This window comes from Phoenix dactylifera, chromosome 2 (assembly GCF_051530095.1).
Source record: "Phoenix dactylifera cultivar Ajwa chromosome 2, Ajwa_hap1_PhDact_Kaust_v1.1, whole genome shotgun sequence".
Lineage (NCBI taxonomy): Eukaryota > Viridiplantae > Streptophyta > Magnoliopsida > Arecales > Arecaceae > Phoenix > Phoenix dactylifera.
Window position 1 is genome coordinate 53,531,356 of NC_143191.1, and position 22,695 is coordinate 53,554,050.

General features: G+C 39.0%; 1 protein-coding gene across 2 annotated transcripts; it reads right to left on the reverse strand.

Moving 5' to 3' along the window:
• Positions 1–851: 851 nt before the first annotated feature.
• Positions 852–6,346, reverse strand: LOC103712427 (uncharacterized). Of its 2 annotated transcripts, none has more exons than XM_008798946.5 (5): positions 5,908–6,346; positions 5,749–5,833; positions 2,215–3,907; positions 1,659–2,034; positions 852–1,562 (listed from the first exon to the last, which is right to left on the reverse strand). In XM_008798946.5, exons 3-5 carry the CDS (start codon positions 3,902–3,904, stop codon positions 1,232–1,234), a joined length of 2,397 nt encoding a protein of 798 aa, XP_008797168.4. In that variant the 5' UTR covers positions 3,905–3,907; positions 5,749–5,833; positions 5,908–6,346; the 3' UTR covers positions 852–1,231. The 2 variants fall into 2 exon arrangements, with proteins under 2 accessions (XP_008797168.4, XP_008797169.4); XM_008798947.5 differs by having other exon boundaries at positions 852–1,477; positions 5,908–6,298.
• Positions 6,347–22,695: the final 16,349 nt, after the last annotated feature.

Consider the following 22,695-nt stretch of genomic DNA (forward strand, 5'->3'; position numbering starts at 1 on the left):
TATTTCATCTGAAACACAAGGCCGCTGAATCACCTAAAAGCAGATTCACTGCCCTAATATTCTCATGTCAACACAATGCTAGCATATCTCATATTCCATCCCTCTTATGCCAATGACTTCCTTGTATCAAGAGAAGCATCCAAGCTCTTTATATTCAAGAGATTCTTTTTATTCATATTCCCCTAAATCTAGCACTTATCAACCTAGAAATTTATAAATTTGTTTTTTTAAAAAAAAAGAAGTCTAACTGAAGAAATATCTTTAAAAGGCTTGTCCAATCTACTTCAAAATTACAAAGAAAGGAAATAGCAGATAATTAACAAAACACCAGATAACCTAAAATATTCTGGTCCATAGATCTCTACATGCAGAATTGTCCAGCCTACTTCAAAAGCCTTGTTTGAACCAAGAATTCTGGATTCAACATTCTTTAAGCAAACAGGGAATTTTTTGCAAAAAAAAAAGGGTGATTGAGGCATTTAAGTTGAGATCCAATGACCACTACTGATAACCTGCTCCCATAGAAATGCTGTGTTCTAGATGTTTGTTTGTTATTTGCTGAAGGTGCACTGAAGCCCAGTTCATAGTATAGTTTTGAAAGGTTACCGAGATCCATATGCCTATCGTCCGAGGTCCAAGCAGATAGATTTTAAAGGAAATAGAAATATCAAAAGGAACAACACAATTCAGAGGGAAAACTGAGACCAGAAGGAAAGGAGGTAGATATATACATACATAACGAGTTCAAAGTAACATACTGGAAACTTGACCTTTATCATTGTTGAACAATTTTTTTTCTGAGAAACATGATGGTTACATTGTTAAACAAATTTCAATGTCATGCGCCAATATTTTGGAAAAAATATGTACAAGTAATGCTAAATTCAACAATCTTTCTAAATTCTCAATTTACAATACAGACACACATATTCAAGTGTCAGAAAGCCACCAAGTTTAAGAATGGCTGATAGACAGGTGAATTACACTAGTATATTCAAAAGAAGCAACAAGAATCAAGAAAATAAAAACAACAGAGATCACATTGTGTATTACACATTAGTGACTTTGAGGAGAAAATGAATGAGATGGAGGGTAACAACAGCTTTAGTTGGTTCTATAATCTTAAGGAGAAACTTCTGGCATCTTTGATTTTGACATTTGTAAAACTAGTTGACATGAAATCTTCTCATCCTTTATATACCTTCAAAAAGAAAGAGGGAGAGAAGGCACATTACAAGAATTTCTTCGTCTTCCCCTTTGAATCAAGCCTACTACTACCACCAGCTTGGCCTCCTCTCCCTCCTCGCCCTTCACTTGCACGCATCCTAGTGATCTGACTTTGTTCGCCACATTGATTGTTGCTTGAAGGAACATCTTCAATAATCCTTAAAAGCTCTTGTATAGGATTACTAGAGTGAGCAACTTGTTTCAACAAGGAGTCCTCATCATCGAGGCCCATGAAGCACACATCGTCCCACTGTAAAGCAGATTCATCCATAAGAGGAAGCTCTGGACATATATCCCATTTTCTATGCGGACCATACTTATAATTTGAATTAAACCTAAACATGTATAAGTAGATGGTAAGAAACTATACTGGAAAAAGGAGCAGCATCAACATTCAGATATAAAGTTAAATTAGAAAAGAGGTGCTCTACCTGGATAGTAATCTTAAATTGGAATGTATATACATCAGGTCATCAGCACGGCTTGCATTTAGCCTATTGCGCTTTGCATTGTGGATATAGCTATAGGTACTCCATGGCCTCTCAACAGATAAAGTACTAATTGATTGTGCAAGCACTCTAAATGCCATATCTCTCAACTCCTTTGTATCCCCTCCATGAAACTTCCACCACTGCAAAACATTGATTTTCGGATTCCTTGCATCTCTTTTTGCTGTTGCAGAGGAGAACTTTCCCTTCTTTTCTACAAACGACATGAACTGCACACGAACAGTATCTGCTTGATCATCATTTGGGTGCATTTTGACTATTGCATTCATGGCACTTTCAAATATGTCATCATCTCGGTCTGTCATTATGATAAGGGAAAATATTATCGACATTTTGAAGGCAGGAAATATGCCTAATATGCAAACATTCTACCAATAGAGTCAAATGTGGTAACAGTAAAAGGAGAATGCAAATTCAGTAACAGACAAGAAAGAAAGGAAAAGAAAGAAAGCAAGAAAGAAAAGAAGAAAAAACCTACCTGGAGGACATCTCTTCCTACCCCCTGGAGCTGGTATTTGGAGGTATTCTTCATCATAATACTTCGGCGTAAGGGCGTATGCTAAACATTGCAAAGGAACGCTTGCCTTGTTCCACCTTGAAAAGACCTTTTCCCTCACAACCATAAAGATGTGCTCTTGTCCTCTCAAATTATCTTTGATTTCTCCCAACATATTATCCATTCTCTCGCATACCTCTCCTATAAGGGGGCCATCTTGATCAGTAAATTTAATCATTTTATATATTGGTTTTATTATAAAGAGAGCCAACTGTACTGCCTCCCAGAAATTATCAGACATGACCCCTGCCTTCACATCATCTCCAGAAAGCTTTGCTTTCTCATCTAGGTTTGGAAAACTAGCCCATTCCTCCCATAGATCGGATATGACAGCAGCCCTTAAAACTTCCCTTACGTCAAGTAGAAGATGAAAAGTAATACAGTGTGATGCACACCCTCTGGCTGCAACTTTCAATAATTCTAACTTCGGATAACTTTGGAAAATTTCAGCAGCTTGGGAATGATACAAGATATATTTCACTATACCTTTGGCAGTCGTATAAGTCTTCTCGAGCCAAGGAAGGGCCCTTACAGAGTCCTTCAATATCAAATTTAGCGTGTGAACCATGCAAGGATTCCAGAATACATAAGGATATGCTTTTGCCACTTCCTCACATGCAGCTCTACAATCTGCAGCATTATCTGTAATCAACTGAACAACATTATATGGTCCCACCTTTTCAATTGCTTCAAGCATATAGTCGGAAATGCTTTTCTGGGACTTCTCAACCAATAAAAAGTCACGAGCATGTAGAAACATAGAGCCAAATTGATTTGAGGCCAAGAAGTTTATCAAGGGTTGATTCTTAAAATCAGTCCAACCATTTGACATGACTGAAACTCCATATTGAGGCCACTTCTGCTTGAAATCGTCTAGTTCCCTTTCAACCCTATCCCTTTCATTTTCCAGCAAGACAGTCTGTGCTCTTTCATAAGATGGGCTTTTGTAGCCCAATTCTTTACTGATTGCTGATACCATTTCTTCCCAATATGGTGAACTTAACACGCTTAAAGGGATGCCATTAGCACACAAACAGCGTATCACTTTAGAATCAACATCACCTCTATCTTGAGTTGAGTAATCTTTCTCAAAAGCACCAACATAGGAATGGGCTAAAGAGGGTCCGTGTGATGTCGTACCAGAATTTGTGTTGAGCTTTGACTTCTTCAGTGGAACAACGTTCGGTGAGCTCTCAACTTGCTCAACTTCTCTCTTTATTTGCATTTGTAGATTTTTGTCTGCCTTTACAACAGAACAATAGCCAATTCCTTTGCTTTCACCTTTTTTGTGCCCCATTAAATGTGCATAAACGCGTGTATAGGTGCCATGGTATAGCTTCTGGCAATGCTTGCATTTGAAGACATGAGAACCCCCATGAGCATTTCCACATTTTTTTCCTTTTATAACATGTTTCCACAACACAGTTGCACTAGCATCAGATTGACTTTCTTCCCCTAATTGTACCTCAAGTTCATGTTGTACCTGATCTTCTTCACTGTAAATTAAACTATCCTTGTCAAACACTATGTGTCCATCAGCAATAGCTGGAAACTCCATGCTCCCATCATTGGCCCCCATATGTTCTTCATCAAAAGCAGAACTTCGAGACATCCTCTGTAAAAACAATACATTTTGATAATCAAAGAACTGAAGACTAGGAAAAGTATTATGTAACTATTTACAAACAGGCATCTTGTTTTCTAGTTTAATGAAAAGGATCTTGACCTCATCCGTTTGATACCCTGAAATAACTGTGCAGGATCAACAAACATGGAAACCATTGCTACACAACACAGACTAAGCAAATATCGAAAATTGAAAAAAAAAAAAAGAATTTCTTAACATGGTTGGCAACCAATCTGACTAGTCTTCTGATTATGATGATAAAGAAAGGATTGTTCACTCGACCACTCAAATGGTACAATTTCAAAGTTCATGGGCCACTTTGATTAATTGTTGTAGCATACTTGTAAGAATAAATATAAAACCCTTTTGAATAACACAAACCAAGCAAACATTCAGCTAGTGAGGATTTGCCCTGGACAATCCTACTTGTGCAAACACGCACTAAGACCACACCCCCTCAACTTATTTTCACATAGATTAAAGGATTGAAGGCAAAGTTTAATTTTATTTTTTAATTACATAAAATTTCATAACATTTTTGTAATTTTTCACTGTAATGCATAAAAGTGTTTCTTATTTTCTCTTTCTTCATCTTATCTATAAAATTTCGATTGTTTCAGTGCCCTCCCTTTTTTCTCCCTTTCTCCCAGAAAATCACCCTTGCTTGTCTTGTGAATACTCACTTAGTGATAATGAATATACAAAGGAAGGAGACAGAACAGGGGAAAAAACTCTACAAGGGGTAATTGACAGTATCAGTTTTACTACCTTGTACTAAGCAATTAAAAAATATAAGCAAAAAAAAAAAAACAAAGTAAAAAATGAACAGAGATCAGGAATTTTGCAGTTGTGATTTATCAACATGCTCTTTTTCGAACAAGCTTTTCATAGATAATCAAACATAATCAAACTTGTTCCAAGATCTTACATCTTTTTATTTAAACAAATTGTAATTATTCTAATCCCCCTTGACCATCTTTAATTCTCATCACAGCAACTACATAATCAGAAACTTCCCTCGCGAAAAAAAGAAGTGAAAAACCAATAGTAAGTAATTATATGAGTAAAAGAGCTAAAGCAGATCCTGATCCGTGAAACTAAGCTTAAACAGAAATGCAGAATTCATAGAAGCAAAATGTCCTCAAGTCCATCGGAATGGAGAAGATTGTCATTACATTCATCCTTCTACTTGACCATCGAAAAACATTTATAATAGACCATTTATATAAGAATTACCGACTGCTAACAATTATCAATAATACCTTCGTGCACGATAAAATATTGGTAAACTCTCCTAAATTACCAATTTTGAGCTACATGATGCTGATTCTAGTCCAACCTGTGCCAAGAAATTTAAGAACCGTGGAACATATCCAGAGAATTATGCTTGTTGGTCTCTACACAAAAAATATTATTTCTAAATCCAAAAATTTCTCCTCCTGTACCTTTTTTTTTTTTGCAGTCCTTTATTGACAGAGTAAAAGATGGAGCCAATGGTAGTTTAAGGACATACACAGCTTAAAGATACAAAAAGTTACGAAAATAGCGCGGTCAAATCTTTGGAAGATGGAAGTCAAGAACAATATGTGAAAAATGAAATTATTAAGATGGATAAATGTACGAGAAGGACCAGATATCATAGGGAAACCACAGAGAAACCAGTGGAAACCAGACTTACAGAAGTTTCCCTTCTTGTTTCATAGGTTCAACCATGTTTCCCATAGGGGTTTCCCAAGATTCCCGATAGCCAGATTCATAAACAAACTAACACCATATAATTAGAAGAATTTTTTTTAAAAAAAAAGATAGAAAGAGAGCAAAGGTGGCACCTGTGATACTATTTTAACCACTCGAGGGATCGAATCCTCCTCTTAATCAAATCCAACGCACAAACGCAAAGAATAGCAATCCACCCTGACAAAATCTCATTCAATCGAAACCCCCAAAAAAGGAATAAAATCTAAAAAAGGTGAAGTCTTTGAGGTTACCAGAGCCCAAGGAGGCGGCGCGGAGGTCGAGATCCCTGTTGCCGGCGGTGTTGGGCTCCACGCGCATTGCAGGGACCGGAGCCCAGGGAATCAAGGAATTAGGGTTCCCTCTTGGGCGATAGCGGAAGTCTGAGGTCCCATGGCCGGAGAGGGATCGGAGCGGGTAATGAAGGGAAGGGATAGGGTGGTGGGAGGCGAGGAGAGGAGAACGACGCCATTAGAGCTCCTCTCTCTCTCTCTCTCCCCCCGAGCTCCCTTTCTCTCTTTCTCTTCTCAGTCTCGCTCGCCCGCCTTCCGTTAACGGACTCGGCGACGGACATAAGGGGGCGTTTGGTAACCCCAACAGGATCACCACGGTCATCTAAGATCCTGATGATCCAAATGCTGAAAAGATTTGATCCTTGATGATCTAAAATCAATATATTTGATAGGGCATGGTTCAGTAATTAAAAATTTCCGAGTAACTTATTTAGTATAATATGAAGATTCAAAATCACTGATTAAATAATACCATAAATATCCTTGATATATCTTAGATAAATTTTTTTATGTATTTTTAATTCTCATAAATTAAAAATAGAAGTCAATATACTAATTCTTATAATAACTCCATAATTTTGTCACATATTCTACTTTTAGTAGCCCCTTATCATATATTTATTAATCATATAAAATATATTATAATAAAATATTAATATATTTATCACTATATTAATTATTAATATATTCTAAAAAATATATTTATTGCTCCTATAAATTATTAATTTTATAAAAATTGTTATTTTTCATTATAGAATTAATATTTTTATTTATACTTTAATAATTTTTTTAATACTAATAATTATTTTGATTAGAAAAATAAGGTAAATAGAAGTAATATAGTAATATATTAAATATTTTCATTATATAAATATAAATAATAATAATAATATATTTCTATTAGAATTTAAAATTATATCCTTCAATAATAATAGGATAATAATATGATTAGTAATATATTACAATATAATATATATCATTAATATAATATATAATATCAACATAATATATATATATATATATATATATATATATATATATATATATATATATATATATATTGACATAATATATTGATGGTATATTGATATATCAATTTTTTCTGCTAACTTGAGGGGTTTTTTTGTCTTTAATTTTCAACCCAGGATCACTGTCCTGGGGTGATCTTGGATTTCCGACCTCAAGGACAGGTATCCCATCACCGAGTTGGAGGATGATTTGAGGAGTAGAGGTGATTTAAGATTACCGCCACGTAGGATTACTGTGGTGCAACCAAACGCGGTGATCTTATCACCTCCACCCACATCATCCTTGATCCTAAAACGATCACCCCATACCAAACGCCTCCTAAGAGAACTCGGGGACGAGAGAAAGAACCCGCAAAATGGGGCCTTTCCTAGAGAGCGGCCCCACACCTGAGGTAGAGAAACGTTACTGTTACGCAAATGGTCATAACCCCATCTCTCTCTCTCTCTCTTCTTTCTTTCTTTCTTTCTTTCTTTCTTTTCTTTCTTTCTTTTTCTTTTTCTTTTTCTTCTCCTTCTCTATCTCCTCCTTCTTTTTCTTCGGTTGGTACTATGGTAGCTCACATTAGCCTGGCGCGTGAGTTCTATCCTCAGCATCAAAAAAAATAAGAGTACATAAAAAAAGAGGAGCAGGAACAGCCAAATAGACCCAGTCCATAAACCCCAACTCTCCTTTCATTGGCAATTTGTAAGAAGTTAGCGTGTCATTATATTTGTCTTTAGAAAGATAACTTGTTATTGTATTATGAATGAATTGCATATGTATTTCTTTTTTTTCTGCATGCTATCGTGGTGTAGCTTATATTTTTATGAGAGATATTCTATAACATGGAGAGGAAAAGGAAAAGTGTGAAGGAGCTTGAACTGGCGATATGGTTTAATCTCATTCTTAGGATTCACCCTAATCATTTATTTGCATGTATCCTAACATAGTGATTTGGATTGCCACAACAGTCACAACTAATACTTTGTCGCAACCCCAATTCGAGATCACAAGCCATAGGTCACGGCAACCACCGCATACTTATAGAAAACTCTTTCCACAAGCATGCAAGGCATCTCAATATGATATCATATGTAAGCAGTAAAATAAATTTAAATAATAATATCAAAACTTCATTCTAAATAACTAATTCAAAATTTAATGTCACATAGGACCAAATAATATTCTAAAGTCTTACATCAATTTTAATAAAAATCTAATCTAAATAAAAATATCAAAATTCTATCTCTAGTCGTTCTCTCACGATAAATCTTCAAATCAAGCTAGTTCTCAGAATCTGTAATAATAATAAAATATAAAATAATGAGTTAAACAACCCAATAAGTAATGAACATTTTAGGTAGATAAATCAAGCAATAATAATAATATGTTGAAATTAAGCACACAAAGTACATTAACTCAAAACCAAATCTAAACACTATCAAATCATTTCATAATTCAATTTTTTGTTCACAAATTAATTTCTTTTCAAACATTAAGTTCCTCTCAACAACCAAGAATTACAATCATATCTAAGTGCTATATAACCCTAAATAATAGGATATCAAAGTGCCAACATACCACCTCTACTGGCAGTGTATCGAAGTGCCAATGCACAACCTTGCTAGTAGGGTATCAAAGTGCCAACATACAGCTCCTACTGGTAGGGTATTGAAGTGCCAATGTACAACTCCACTGGTAGGGTATCGAAGTGCCAACATACAACTCCCACTGGTAGGCTATGGAAGTGCCAACGTACAATTCACACTGCCAGGGTATCCAAGTGCCCATGTACAACCTCCACTGACAATGTATTAAAACATAGTCTTATGCGAGTCCAAATTCGTTTCAAATCAAAACATTTTTTTCTCAAAATCATGTTTAGTGTTCCAAATCATAAAAATTCATAAAATTATATGCCATCAAAATCAATCGAACATAATCCATATCGAAACTAATACATTCGATCGAGAATCATACAATATTTCAAAAAAGACATATATAATAATAAATATTATGCATCAAGTTCATGAATCTCAAATAATGCAATTCAAAAAATATTTATAATTTACTGATAAATCTAAAAAAAGTTACATTACTTACCTTGTGAATGCAATCTAACTAACAGATCTAATTAATTCTGAAAATTCTTTTCATAGCCTAATATTCAAAACTTATGAAAATTCTTTTCATTAAAATTTATTATAATTATTTTAAAGATAAAATCCTAAATTCCAGCACTCTTATAGGGCTAGCCAAGCGGGGTGCCCAAGACCTCGGTCAGTTTAATTAAGGCGAAATTCATTTGATTATAGTCTGACTATGGTACATGTGGTTCAACAGAGATCGAATGTGACCAAATTTAACATTGTCTGGCAAGGATCAGATTGGGGGCTGGCATGCTGCCAGACAACCTTAGATTAGGATCCTTCACCAAGGTTGATCCAAAAATTATTGAGACGCATACTTACCAGATCCAACAACCCTAGAGAGAGAAAGTCTAGGTGGAGAGAGAAACAAGAGTGAAAAAGGATGGAGAACAGAGAAAGAGAGAGCACAAGCTTCTCTCTCTCTCTAACCGAGGAAGAGGGTGGTTGCGAGTGGTGCTAAGGTCCGAGGACCCATCGTCGGCTAACAAGCGGCCGATGGTGACAAGCGACAGGTGGCACAAAATCCACCTAAAAATAAGGGTTTCAACCCCTTAAATAGTAGAATCCACAACATCCTGGCAGCCAGAGTTTCGGCAATGGCTTCCAACCACTATGAGGGATCGGAGGAAGATTTGGTGACGAGCGTCGGCGGCGGAAATAGTCGGAATCAAGAAAACTAGGGGTCGACCTACCGAAACCGGAAAAATAGGGCATCACCCTTTTTTTTTTTGCTAAACAAAAGGGGTGGGGGGGAGGAAGGGACAAGCCCACCCCCGCGTAGCAGCCCCCACTAGGCCCCCACCCCGCCAAGAGAATGTTCGATGCGGGCAGAAATGGCCGTGTGTTGGGCACCCCGACCGGTTTTACTCATACCCTCCCCACCCGTGGGCCCGGCTCAGCTACTTCTTTGAGCTCTGGCTCGAGTCCCACATGTGAGTACGTCACACCCGGCACCACCCCGGCTACTAGCGGTTCAAGAGCGGTCCTACACCACAAGTCCAAGCAGTGGCCAAAGTAGTGAGCTCCGGTCCACAATTTAATCGTCGCCGGAGCGATTCGAACTTGGGACCTTGTGGTTACAATTGCTGCCCAGTACCACTAGGCTACCACCTTGGTGGCAGGGCATCACCCTTTTCCGCCAAAAACCCGGCGATCACGGGCCGGAATGAAGGCTCTCTAAGGAGTTCGGGAGAAAGAGGAGAAGGGTAGACCGAAGGAGGCTAGATCCTTACTGTTAGCATCCCTCATATGCCATGAAAATTTCGAAATAATTTTCAGATTGCAGCGGAAACATATACGAGATCCGTTCATCGCATGAACGTATTTTAAAACCTTTCGTTTGTAGATGGATTAGAATTAAATTATTTCAAACCATTTTAAAATCATTAAGAAGATCAGATCTTCACCTTGTGCGGATAGATGGTCTCCACAAATCTGATTCACGAGGTATTTGGTGAAGGTTCAATGGAAGCCGCACACGCGTCCGGCCTCTACGAGTATCCACACGAATTATTGAACCGATCGAAGCCTTCGTATCTCCCCGGGGTGCTAGCTCCCTTGCAGAGATGGCTTTTGATGGCTGAAGTCCTCCCTTTCAATCAACTCTTGAATGCTTAGGGAGGAGGAGGAAGAAGGATGGATCAAAAGGAGCAAGAACAACACACTTGCAGCCTTTTCCTTTTTCTTTTTGTTGGAACCAAGAAATGGGAGGAAGAAGGGCCACCCACGCCTCCTTTTCTTTTCTTTTCCCTTATGGCTGAAAGGAGGAAGGAAGAGGGGGCGGGTTGCTGCCGTGATCCCAGAAATTAGCATGAGAGGAGGGGCCAAAACCCCTCCTCCTTTTAATTTCCCATGAGATAAGGATGAGCTCCTATTTTTTAGGAGCTCACCCTTATCTCTTCTATTCGGCAGCAAGGAGGGGCTTACGCCCCTCCTTTTTTTTCCACGCACTTCCTAAGGGGAGGGGCGTGGGCATAGCCATTTAATCAAATTAAGTGGCAAGATGATTTGGGTTCATTTCATGAGTCCAATCCTATCCAAAATAGGATTTTATGAATCCATTTCAATTTCCTCCTTATCCTAATCTAATTAGGATTTAATTGAACCATGACTCTACTGAACTCTTCAATCCCAATCCAATTAGGAGTCATGAAATTAATTAGATTAAATTTAAAATTAATTAGAACTTAAAATAATCCTAATCTAATTAGGACTTATTAAATTTCAGCCCTAAGACAATTAGGACTTTAGAAATCTTATTCCAAATAGGATTCCAATTTAATTTGAAATCCTAATCCAATTAGGACTCCAAGGATCCTACTCCAAGTAGGACTTATGATCAAGTCCAATTAATTAAATTAAATTGCAATCCGATTGCAATTGTTCCTTCTTCCAACCACTAACTCTTAGCGGGTTATCCATTTATCAATCTAATTGATTATTTGTGATTCCTAATCACATTCAACTATCGGATCGGTCAATACCTCTAATGTGTGTGACCCCATAGGTTCTATTTTGAAACTCCTTTCAATGGGTTGAAACAATTTCAACTCAACTCATCAGGGTTCATCGACTATCAAGATGATCCCTGTGAGTCTCACCATCCACCAGTGACACCTAGCAGTATATAGTGGCTATCCAGCAGAATGAAATGATGAACCTCTAGGTGCAGTTATCGTGTGATATAGTCCTTCTATCGTGGATCCCTACAGACCGGAGGTCATGGATAACTTGTCAAACCCTGTCGTCTGTCATATGTGTAGATTTATTCGACTTGAGTTCGAGAGTGGAAAACTCTTTCTCCACCTTATATTACTACCCTGGCCAAGGTCTTAGAAGTCAATCTAATAAATCACATAAGATCGCTCCTCATCTATCAAGGTCGATAGATTCCATGTAGGTGCATACCCTACTCCTACAATGAACCTATTGCAGCCAATCTACACTACAAGGACCCATATGACTAGAGACCATGTGTATGTGCAGTCAAACTACAATAACCTCACTGTGAGTAGCCGAAGCACCGTAGGTCAAAGGACCAATCATACTACTGCAACATCAAGTAAGTCACTGACGAGTGGATAGACATCCAAGTGACTTCTTGTCTTGGTCACGCTCAGTACCCTTGTTCTCTAATAAGCACCTGCACTATCACTTCAGTGTCCCTACACTGTGGACTCGAGTCTCGTCCATCCATAAGGAAAACGATCTATGCACTGATCGGATCGATCACCGTCCTCGTGATGATCCATTAATCAGGAGCATTTAGAAATTAATCACCAATGATACATGGCTCAAATTCTCAACTCTTGAGAATATGTATCATCATCTTATTAATTTTTTGGACGATTCATAGACACATAAACAATATGAATGAAAAAATACTCATTTATTATTCAATAATAATAAAGTCAAGTACAAATTTATGTCCCAGAATTAATAATGTGTCCGCCAGATTGGCTTCTAGGGCATACATCTAACAATCTTCCACTTGCACTAAAGCCAATCAGACATATATCTAAGTCCCATCTTCTTAAGGTGGGCTTCAGTCTTCTGCTGATTTAACTGCTTAGTGAGCGGGTCCGCCACGTTATCCGCGGAGTCTACTCTCTGCACCTCGACATATTTCTTTTCAAGGTAGTCGCGTATGAGGTGAAAACGCCGCTCTATGTGCTTAGACTTCTGATGAGACCTAGGCTCCTTAGCAAGAGCTATGGCGCCATTATTATCGCAGTAGAGTGTGATGGCATCTGATGGCATTACATCTAACTCTGCAATGAATTTTTTGAACCAGAAGGCTTCCTTTACAGCTTTAGAGGCGGCGATATACTCAGCTTCCATGGTAGAATCAGCAATGATCGGTTGTTTGGAACTTTTCCAATTTACCGTACCACCATTGCACAAGAACACATATCCAGATGTAGACTTTCTATCATCAATATCAGTCATGAAGTCTGAATCTGTGTATCCTTCTACCTTTAACTCTGATGCTCCACCAAAGATCCAGAACAAATCTTTAGTTCTTCTTAAGTACTTAAGAATGTTCTTCACAGCTGTCGAGTTCTCTTCGCCTGAATTCGATTGATATCTGCTAGTGACACTCACAGTAAGGGCTATATCAGGTCGTGTACACAGCATGGCATACATGAGGCTCCCTGTAGCAGAAGCATAAGGGATTCTGCTCATGCGTTGAATCTCTTCAGATGTGTTGGGGCACATTTTCTTGGAGAGATGAATCCCATGCCTAAGGGGTAATAGACCCCTTTTGGAGTTTTCCATGCTGAACCTCTTCAGCACCTCCTCTATGTACATCTTCTGTGATAGGCCAAGCAACCTCTTAGATCTATCTCTATAGACCTTAATGTTGGGAATTGTGTCCCAAAGCCAATTTTTAATTGTAAGAAATTGGATTATGTATATATTTTATTAAAATGAATAAAAATTTATTCTGGCAATTTTCCATTCATCACAAGTGTTACATCTTCAAATTGAACTCCTGTGTATTGTGATGAAGTCCTTAGGACTAATTTAGTGGATAAAAGAAGTTTTATCATTTAGTCCTTAAACCAGTTCGCGACCAAATGATGAGCTGTCAATTGGACAATAGCTATGTCAAGTATAGGTCGTTGTGTGTCATTTAGTTGGTTGTCCTCTTAAACCAAGGAGTGTGGAGACACTGTATGGCATACAGGTGAGATGTAGGAGTACATCATCACTGAACAGTGACTCACCTGCGTAGCACTCCACTGTCGGGAGTTAGCTCGCAAAGCGTATGGGCATAAGTACCCCTTAGACCTGAGACTATCACGGTGACTTGCAAGCAACTCACTGTACTTAGGCACTGGATGACCTGAATTTCTAATTCAGGGATCAGAAGGATGCTGGGTGTAGTCAAGTACTCGCAAAGTCTGTGTATGAGTCAAGATGGGATTGACCGCTCCAGATTATAGGATTTGATGTCTCGCTGTATTTCAATTCAGTAAAACCTTGGCCAGGGTAAACCAAGTGATAGGTCACTTGATTTGATTATTTGAAATACACTATGGATGACCGGACCCGGAGGTCGACAGTCCACTCTGAGGTCATCTTGAGCATCGATAGTCATAGGGATGAATTATGCAACAACCATACGTCTAGGTTCTTGAATGTTGCTTTGCATATTCGACCTATCCGGACGTCGGGTATCATTGCTAGATGGTCACCTCGATTAGTGCATGGAGTAGTCCATGTACTACCGGCTTAGTGTTCGAACCTATCGGAGTCACGCACATTAGTCAAACTAAGTAGGAAGGTCTTGACCCAATTTAATTAAGAATTAAATTGTGGGTTATTTGGAATTTGGTTCTGTCTATGTTCAGCTAGCACTGAACATGAGGTACATGCTAAATTTCATGGATGAACAACTAATTAAGTCTGTATTTCGGGTCAATCAAGTTTCAATTAATGTAATTGAACTTGATCAGGACTCAATTGTTGAGATTGGATTTGATTGGGTCTAAATTAGTGCAATTGGGCTCGATCACGATTTAATTGGGATTTAATTTCGTATTTGTTCTGATCTAAGTCGGACTTGGATCGAGCCGAAACTGGACCCAATTGAATCCCCCATGAGTCGGACTCATGTGGAATTTTTCCGGGTCAAAAATCATTCAAATGGACTGTCAATTTGGTTTAGAACCAAATAGGCTTGCTTTATTACAAAATGGGCTAACCCATTTTCTATTTGGCTAATCCCATTTGAATGGTGAACGGCTGACTTGTTTTAAACTCCTGTTGACCCATGGACCCTTAAGCTCATGGACCCTTAAGAGATGCTTATGAGCCGCGATGGAAAAGAAACGCCTGGGAGCAAAAATAGAGTCTTCTTCGTCCTTGGTTCAACGCCACACCGTGCCACCATCCGGACTCCGTTCGGCTTGCCGTCTGGACCAGAATGTTCGGTTTTGAACCGGCTACATTCCGGTTTATTTAGATTTTCGAAATCTGGCACGTTTTCATGGATTCACTAGTTTTTTCCACCGTTTGTTTTTGAAACAAACGTTATGAAATTCATCATGAATGAATTCTTTAATGCTTGGCCAATAACGCCTCTTAACTCCTCTCAGCGTTGGCCTATTTGTAGGCCACCGTATCCTCTTAGAAGAGAGAGGAAGAGAATTTTCTTGAGAAGAAATTGTCAGACAGAGAAGGAGATTTGATTCTGTGAAGAAGAAGAAGAAGAAGAAGAGAGAGGAAGGAGTCCTTTCTCTCTGGTGGTTTGGAGTTCGGCCCAGATCCAGTGTTCTCTCCTCCCTTCCATTCCCTCTGTGATCAAGATCAAGAGACGGGCATCAGTTCGGCTCAGGCGTATTGTGAAGAAACGGGAGGAAAAAAACCGAAGAAAGAAAGAAAGAGAAGAAAGAAAGAAATAGGAAGGTCCTTTTTCTAGATTTCCTTTCTTCCAAGGGTCTTTTTTGCAAAAGATTGTTTTGCACGAGTAAAGACATCATCCAACCTTCTTGCGAAGCTTGACGTGCGTGCGAAGTAGAGGGCTTGCAGATCCAGGCCTTGCAGAGCTACCTTCAGGGATCTAGATCCAGATCCAGATTCAAATTACCTCGACCAACTTCCGCTACGGGCTTGAGGTAATTTTACATAAAAGTTAAATTTAATATTTATAATTGTTATAAATAAAAAAAAAAATAAAACTGATTTTTCATGCCTGGCGTTCGATTTTATCGGACAACTCGGAAAATTTTTCCTTCACTTAATCCCCAAAATGTAGGATGCTTCCCCAAGGTCTTTCATGGAGAACTCTTTTGACAACCAGACCTTGACCGAGGTTAGCATGGGAACATCATTCCCAATCAAGAGGATGTCATCCACGTACAGTACGAGGAACACAACAGCACTCCCACTAACCTTCTTGTAAACACACGGTTCCTCTTCGTTCTTGATGAAATCAAATGATTTGATCGCATCATTGAAACGAGTGTTCCAACTCTGAAATGCTTGCTTTAGTCCATAGATGGACCTTTGCAGCTTGCAGACCTTGTGATCTCCATCACTGGAAGTGAAACCCAAAGGTTGCTCCATATAGATATCTTCATCAAGATATCCATTCAGGAAAGCAGTTTTCACATCCATCTTTCATATTTCATAATCATGAAATGCTGCAACGGCAAGCAATGTTCGAATGGATTTTAGCATGGCTACAGGTGAAAAGGTCTCCTGATAGTCAATGCCTTCGCGCTGACTATACCCTTTCATCACTAGCCTTGCCTTATAGGTCTCTACCTTTCCATCCGAACCTATCTTCCTTTTATAGATCCATTTGCATCCAATAGGTACTATATCTTCTGGTGGATCTACTAAGGTCCAGACTTGGTTGGAATACATGGAGTCTATCTCTGACTTCATGGCTTCCAGCCATTTCTCGGAATCGATATCAGATATCGCCTCGTTGTAGGTATTGGGATCCTGTATATGTTCCCTATCTCCCATGAGGAACATTTTCTCGGTGTCCTCTACTAGTATACCTAAGTATCTATCGGGAGGATGGGAGACCCTACTAGATCTACAAGGTGGAGGAGGTACTATGTGTACTGGCTCTTTGTGAATAGGTTCTATAGGATCCATTACTCGTTGCTTTTCAGAGACTTTCTCTTCAAGCTCAATTTTCCTCCCACTGCCTCTATCAAGGATAAACTGTTTTTCCAGGAAGACGGCATGTCGGCTCACAAACACATTGTGATTCTCTAAGACGTAAAAATTGTATCCTAATGACTTTTTAGGATATCCTATAAAACGAGCACATATGGTCCTAGGCTCTAACTTGTCCGTCTGTAGTCGCTTGACGTGGGCCGGACATCCCCAAATCTTGAGATGACCAAGACTCGGTTTCTTACCATCCCATATCTCATACGGTGTGGTAGGAATGGATTTAGAGGGAACTCTATTCAATAAGTAAATTGCGGATAATAAGGCATCTTCCCAAAGAAACATAGGTAGATCAGTGAAGCTCATCATGGATCGGATCATATCCAATAGAGTCCAATTCCTCCTTTCTGACACCCCGTTGAGTTGATGTGTACCCAGAGACGTCCATTGTGAGACTATGCCATTTTCTTTGAGATAGTCCCGGAATTCCCCACTAAGGTATTCTCCCCTCAATCTGATCGAAGAGCCTTAAGAGTTTTTCCAGTCTGTTTTTCTACTTCATTTCTGAACTCTTTGAACTTTTCAAAAGACTCAGATTTGTATCTCATAAGATACACATACCCATATCGTGAATAGTCATCGGTAAAGATAATGAAGTACGAATAACGACCCCTGTCTAGCACATCGAATGGGCCACACACATCAGTGTGTACCAGGGTAAGTATTTCAGTGGTCCTCTCCCCATGTCCTACAAAAGGTAATCTAGCCATTTTTTCTTGAAGACAAGACTCACAAACTGGATATGACTCAGAAGTCAATAGGCTGAGAAGCCCATCTTTCTCCATTTTGTTAATTCTATCCTCTCCAATATGGCCAAGCCTGAGGTGCCACAAATACTTCTGGTTTATCTCATCTCTGGATCTTTTAGATCCTATGGCACTCACTACTTGCTCAGACACATTCATTGACACATCAACATGCAAGTGATAGAGACTGTCAATCATGAAACCACATGCAACTAATTTATTTCTGAAATAAATAGAACAGCAGCCTTTGTCAAAGGTCAAAACATGACCATCCTGTGCTAAACACGAAACAGAAATCAAATTCCTGCTAGCAGCAGGAACATAATAACAGTCTCTAAGCAATAAACTAAATCCAAACGGTAATCGCAGAGGATAGGTGCCCACAGCTACAGCAGCAACTCTTGCCCCGTTGCCAACCTTAAGGGTTACTGCACCTTCCGCTAGCCTCCTACTTTCCTTTAGACCCTGCATAGTAGTGCACAAATGAGCACTAGAACCAGAATCTATAACCCAACTAGAAGTAGAAGAAACCGTAAGGTTAGTTTTAATTACGAGCAAGTCTAACATACCTTCAGAAGATGTGTCCTTTTTGTTCTTCAGGCTCTCGAGGTATGAAGGGCAGTTTCTTTTCCAGTGGTCGTTGACGTTGCAGTGGAAACATTTTCCTTTGTCATCAGCCTTTTTCTTATGAACTTCCTTCTTAGGCTTCTTGTCTTTCTTCTGCTTCTTAGCAGGCTTTTTTTTCTTCCAAGTAGACTTTCTCTTGGAATCAGAAGTCAGCTCAGCAGTCAAAATAGAGCCCTTTGAACCTTTCAAGGCTCCCTCAGTAGTTACCAACATATTCAATAATTCGGTCTTAGTGCATTCAATCTTATTCATATGGTAGTTTACTATAAACTGCCCAAATGAATCAGGAAGGGATTGCAGGATCAGATCTATCTGCAGTTCCTTATGCATGGTCATACTGAGCTTCTCAAGCTCCTCTAAGTCCTTGATCATAGTCAAACAGTGATCGTGGACAGACTGCCCCTCGCGCATCTTTGCCTTGAAGAGCCTCTTGGATACTTCAAAGCGTGCAATACGGCTCTGCTCACCATACAACTCTTGTAGATGAGCCAGTATTTCTCTAGCAGTCTTCATGTTCTCATGCTGGCATTGAAGTTCATTAGTCATCGATGCCATGATGTAGCACTTGACCCTAATGTCGTCATCTGTCCACTTTTGATGTGTCTCACGCTGATCATCAGTAGGACGTGCTAGTAACCTGGGAATATCGTTCTCGAGCACATACCCTAGTTTCTCATAAGTTAGAACAATTTTCAAGTTCCTAAGCCAGTCTTTGTAGTTGGTTCCGGTCAGTCGGTTGGTCTCAAGAATACGGGTCAAAGGGTTTGAAGCTGACATTGTGATCTGTAGAGAGTAAAGATTCTAGTTAGACTTTGTACTTGAACTTAATTTGTTCTAGGAACTTTTAAAACAAATATGCTCCCACTATTTTCTCGAATCCCTCATACTCCCCTGATGGAGAAACGAAAATCATACGCGATTAGCATTTTTAGTGGGTACTGCGGTCTCACCGATTTACATGCCGCCTCACCTAACAGTTATTGGTGACATATAAATGGATGAATGTACAACTCTTGTACAATGCTTCTCAAGCATATTGCAGTGGTACTTGGTCTCTAAGTGATGAAGACCTCACCTAACAGTTATTAGCCCCATTACTTAGTTAAGTCAGACCCACCGTATAACCGCAGAAATAAAGTCGTCATTGGGTCCTCACCTAACAGTTATTGGTGCCCAACCCCACCTTTATCCGACAACATCTCATGTCTAATAGAGAGGTCCAGTCCTCCGATGCAACTTGCCCACTGTGTCCAGCCGAGACAAATCAACACCGAAAAAACCTTAGCAGCTCTACTACGGTGGAAGACCTATGGACTTAATATTGCATAATCAAGTTTTAGTGTTTGCAACTTGAGTTCTTCATAAGAGGTAATCGAACAATTGGCTAGGTAAGCAGGTGGGAGGCTCCCCTTACTCAGAGAGTAAGGTCCTAATTAAGTAACCACCTTTTAGGCTTGCCTAGACACCAATTAGATCAATTAATCAAATATGACTAACTCATGTTGGTTCACCCTTGACTGATTAGGGAGGTTTCGATTTAGGTCTCACTCGATCACGTAGTCACATCTCATGCAAATATAAATCTACCCGCATAAACATAAGCATTAAACATCCAGGCATTTATCAAAAATAAAATTAAATGGTGATGATCATGGATCCAGGATGGGGTCATTTTACAAGCACATGCACGTCAATTGGTTTGATCGTCTTCAACTCTTGACTCAATCTTGATCTCTTAGGTCCAATTGTGATCAACTCCTTGATCCATCTTCAATCAACCCTTGATCTCGATCCGCGCATATTGAGCTTGTTGATGTACATATCGATCAACCATCGACGTGCAACACACATCACAGATTACATCCCAGATTGCTTTAAAAATTAAAATAAAAATAAAGAATAAATTACAACCCTTTTCATGAGACACGCAGGTCTCTAATACATGAATTTAAGATGCATGCAGGCATCTGAAAATTAAAATTACATGCATCACAGAACATCGCAGAACATTTCAGCACATTCAAAGGGTCCATCCATGATCATCACCATACGCATCACATGCATAAAAATTATTTTCAGATCCATAATTTAATTGATTATTCCATCTCATGACTTGCTGATCATGCTAGATTTGATTCTAAACATTTGTAATCACATTATCAAAGCATTAGAATCATTAATCTAAGCATCTAAAAATTAGTATGCAGAAAAATCAGCAAGCTGAAAATTCTACATACATAAATTTCAGCAAGCATAATCTCTTAAATTTCAGATCTAAAATGCATTGAAAAATTTAATTCTAATCTTAATCTACATAACCATGGCTCTGATACCACTGTTAGCATCCCTCATATGCCAAGAAAATTTCAAAATAATTTTCAGATTGCAGCGGAAAACATATGCGGGATCCGTTCATCGCATGAACGTATTTTAAAATCTTTCGTTTGTAGATGGATTAGAATTAAATTATTTTAAACCATTTTAAAATTATTAAGAAGATCAGATCTTCACCTTGTGCGGGTAGATGGTCTCCGCAAATCTGATTCACGAGGTATTTGGTGAAGGTTCAATGGAAGCCGCATATGCGTCCGGCCTCTACGGGTATCCACACGAATTATTGAACCTATCGAAGCCTTCGTATCTCTCCGGGGTGCTAGCTCCCTTGCAGAGATGGCTTTTGATGGCTGAAGTCCTCCCTTTCAATCAACTCTTGAATGCTTAGGGAGGAGGAGGAAGAAAGATGGATCAAAAGGAACAAGAACAACACACTTGCAGCCTTTTCCTTTTTCTTTTTGTTGGAACCAAGAAATGGGAGGAAGAAGGGCCACCCACGCCTCCTTTTCTTTTCTTTTCCCTTATGGCTGAAAGGAGGAAGGAAGAGGGGGCGGGTTGCTGCCGTGATCCCAGAAATTAGCTTGAGAGGAGGGGCCAAAACCCCTCCTCCTTTTAATTTCCCATGAGATAAGGATGAGCTCCTATTTTTTAGGAGCTCACCCTTATCTCTTCTATTCGGCAGCAAGGAGGGGCTTACGCCCCTCCTTTTTTTTCCACGCACTTCCCAAGGGGAGGGGCGTGGGCCCCTCCCTCATATCCCATTTTATTAGCCATATAATCAAATTAAGTGGCAAGATGATTTGGGTTCATTTCATGAGTCCAATCCTATCCAAAATAGGATTTTATGAACCCATTTCAATTTCCTCCTTATCCTAATCTAATTAGGATTTAATTGAACCATGACTCTATTGAACTCTTCAATCCCAATCCAATTAGGAGTCATGAAATTAATTAGATTAAATTTAAAATTAATTAGGACTTAAAATAATCCTAATCTAATTAGGACTTATTAAATTTCAGCCCTAAGACAATTAGGACTTTAGAAATCCTATTCCAAATAGGATTCTAATTTAATTTGAAATTCTAATCCAATTAGGACTCCAAGGATCCTACTCCAAGTAGGACTTATGATCAAGTCCAATTAATTAAATTCAATTAATTAAATTAAATTTCAATCCGATTGCAATTGTTCCTTTTTTCAACCACTAACTCTTAGCGGGTTATCCATTTATCAATCTAATTGATTATTTGTGATTCCTAATCACATTGAACCATCGGATCGGTCAATACCTCTAATGTGTGTGACCCCATAGGTTCTATTCTGACTGGTAGTGAGATATATTGCGATCTCTATCACAATATTATTGAAAACTCCTTTCAATGGGTTGAAACAATTTCAATTCAACTCATCAGGGTTCATCGACCATCAAGATGATCCCTGTGAGTCTCACCATCCACCAGTGACACCTAGCAGTATATAGTGGCTATCCAGCAGAATGGAATGATGAACCTCTAGGTGCAGTTATCGTGTGATACAGTCCTTCTATCGTGGATCCCTACAGACCGGAGGTCATGGATAACTTGTCAAACCCCGTCGTCTGTCATATGTGTAGATTTATTCGACTTGAGTTCGAGAGTGGAAAACTCTTTCTCCACCTTATATTACTGCCCTGGCCAAGGTCTTAGAAGTCAGTCTAATAAATCACATAGGATCGCTCCTCATCTATCAAGGTCGATAGATTCCATGTAGGTGCATACCCTACTCCTACAGTGAACCTATTGCAGCCAATCTACACTACAAGGACCCATATGACTAGAGACCATGTGTATGTGCAGTCAAACTATAATAACCTCATTGTGAGTAGCCGAAGCACCGCAGGTCAAAGGACCAATCATATTACTGCAACATCAAGTAAGTCACTGACGAGTGGATAGACATCCAAGTGACTTCTTGTCTTGGTCACGCTCAGTACCCTTGTTCTCTAATAAGCACCTGCACTATCACTTCAGTGTCCCGACACTATGGACTCGAGTCTCGTCCATCCATAAGAAAAGCGATCTATGCACTGATCGGATCGATCACCGTCCTCGTGATGATCCATTAATCAGGAGCATTTAGAAATTAACCACCAATGATACATGGCTCAAATTCTCAACTCTTGAGAATATGTATCATCATCTTTTTA

What these genes read in the sequence shown, in the direction of transcription:
- LOC103712427 (XM_008798946.5), bottom strand. Translation starts at nt 3,904, where the DNA reads ATGTCTCGAAGTTCTGCTTTTGATGAAGAACATATGGGGGCCAATGAT. An exon ending in TAGGAAGAGATGTCCTCCAG is followed by an intron (nt 2,035 to 2,214) that starts GTAGGTTTTTTC and finishes TCATAATGACAG; the next exon opens with ACCGAGATGATGACATATTT. An exon ending in AATTTAAGATTACTATCCAG is followed by an intron (nt 1,563 to 1,658) that starts GTAGAGCACCTC and finishes ATACATGTTTAG; the next exon opens with GTTTAATTCAAATTATAAGT.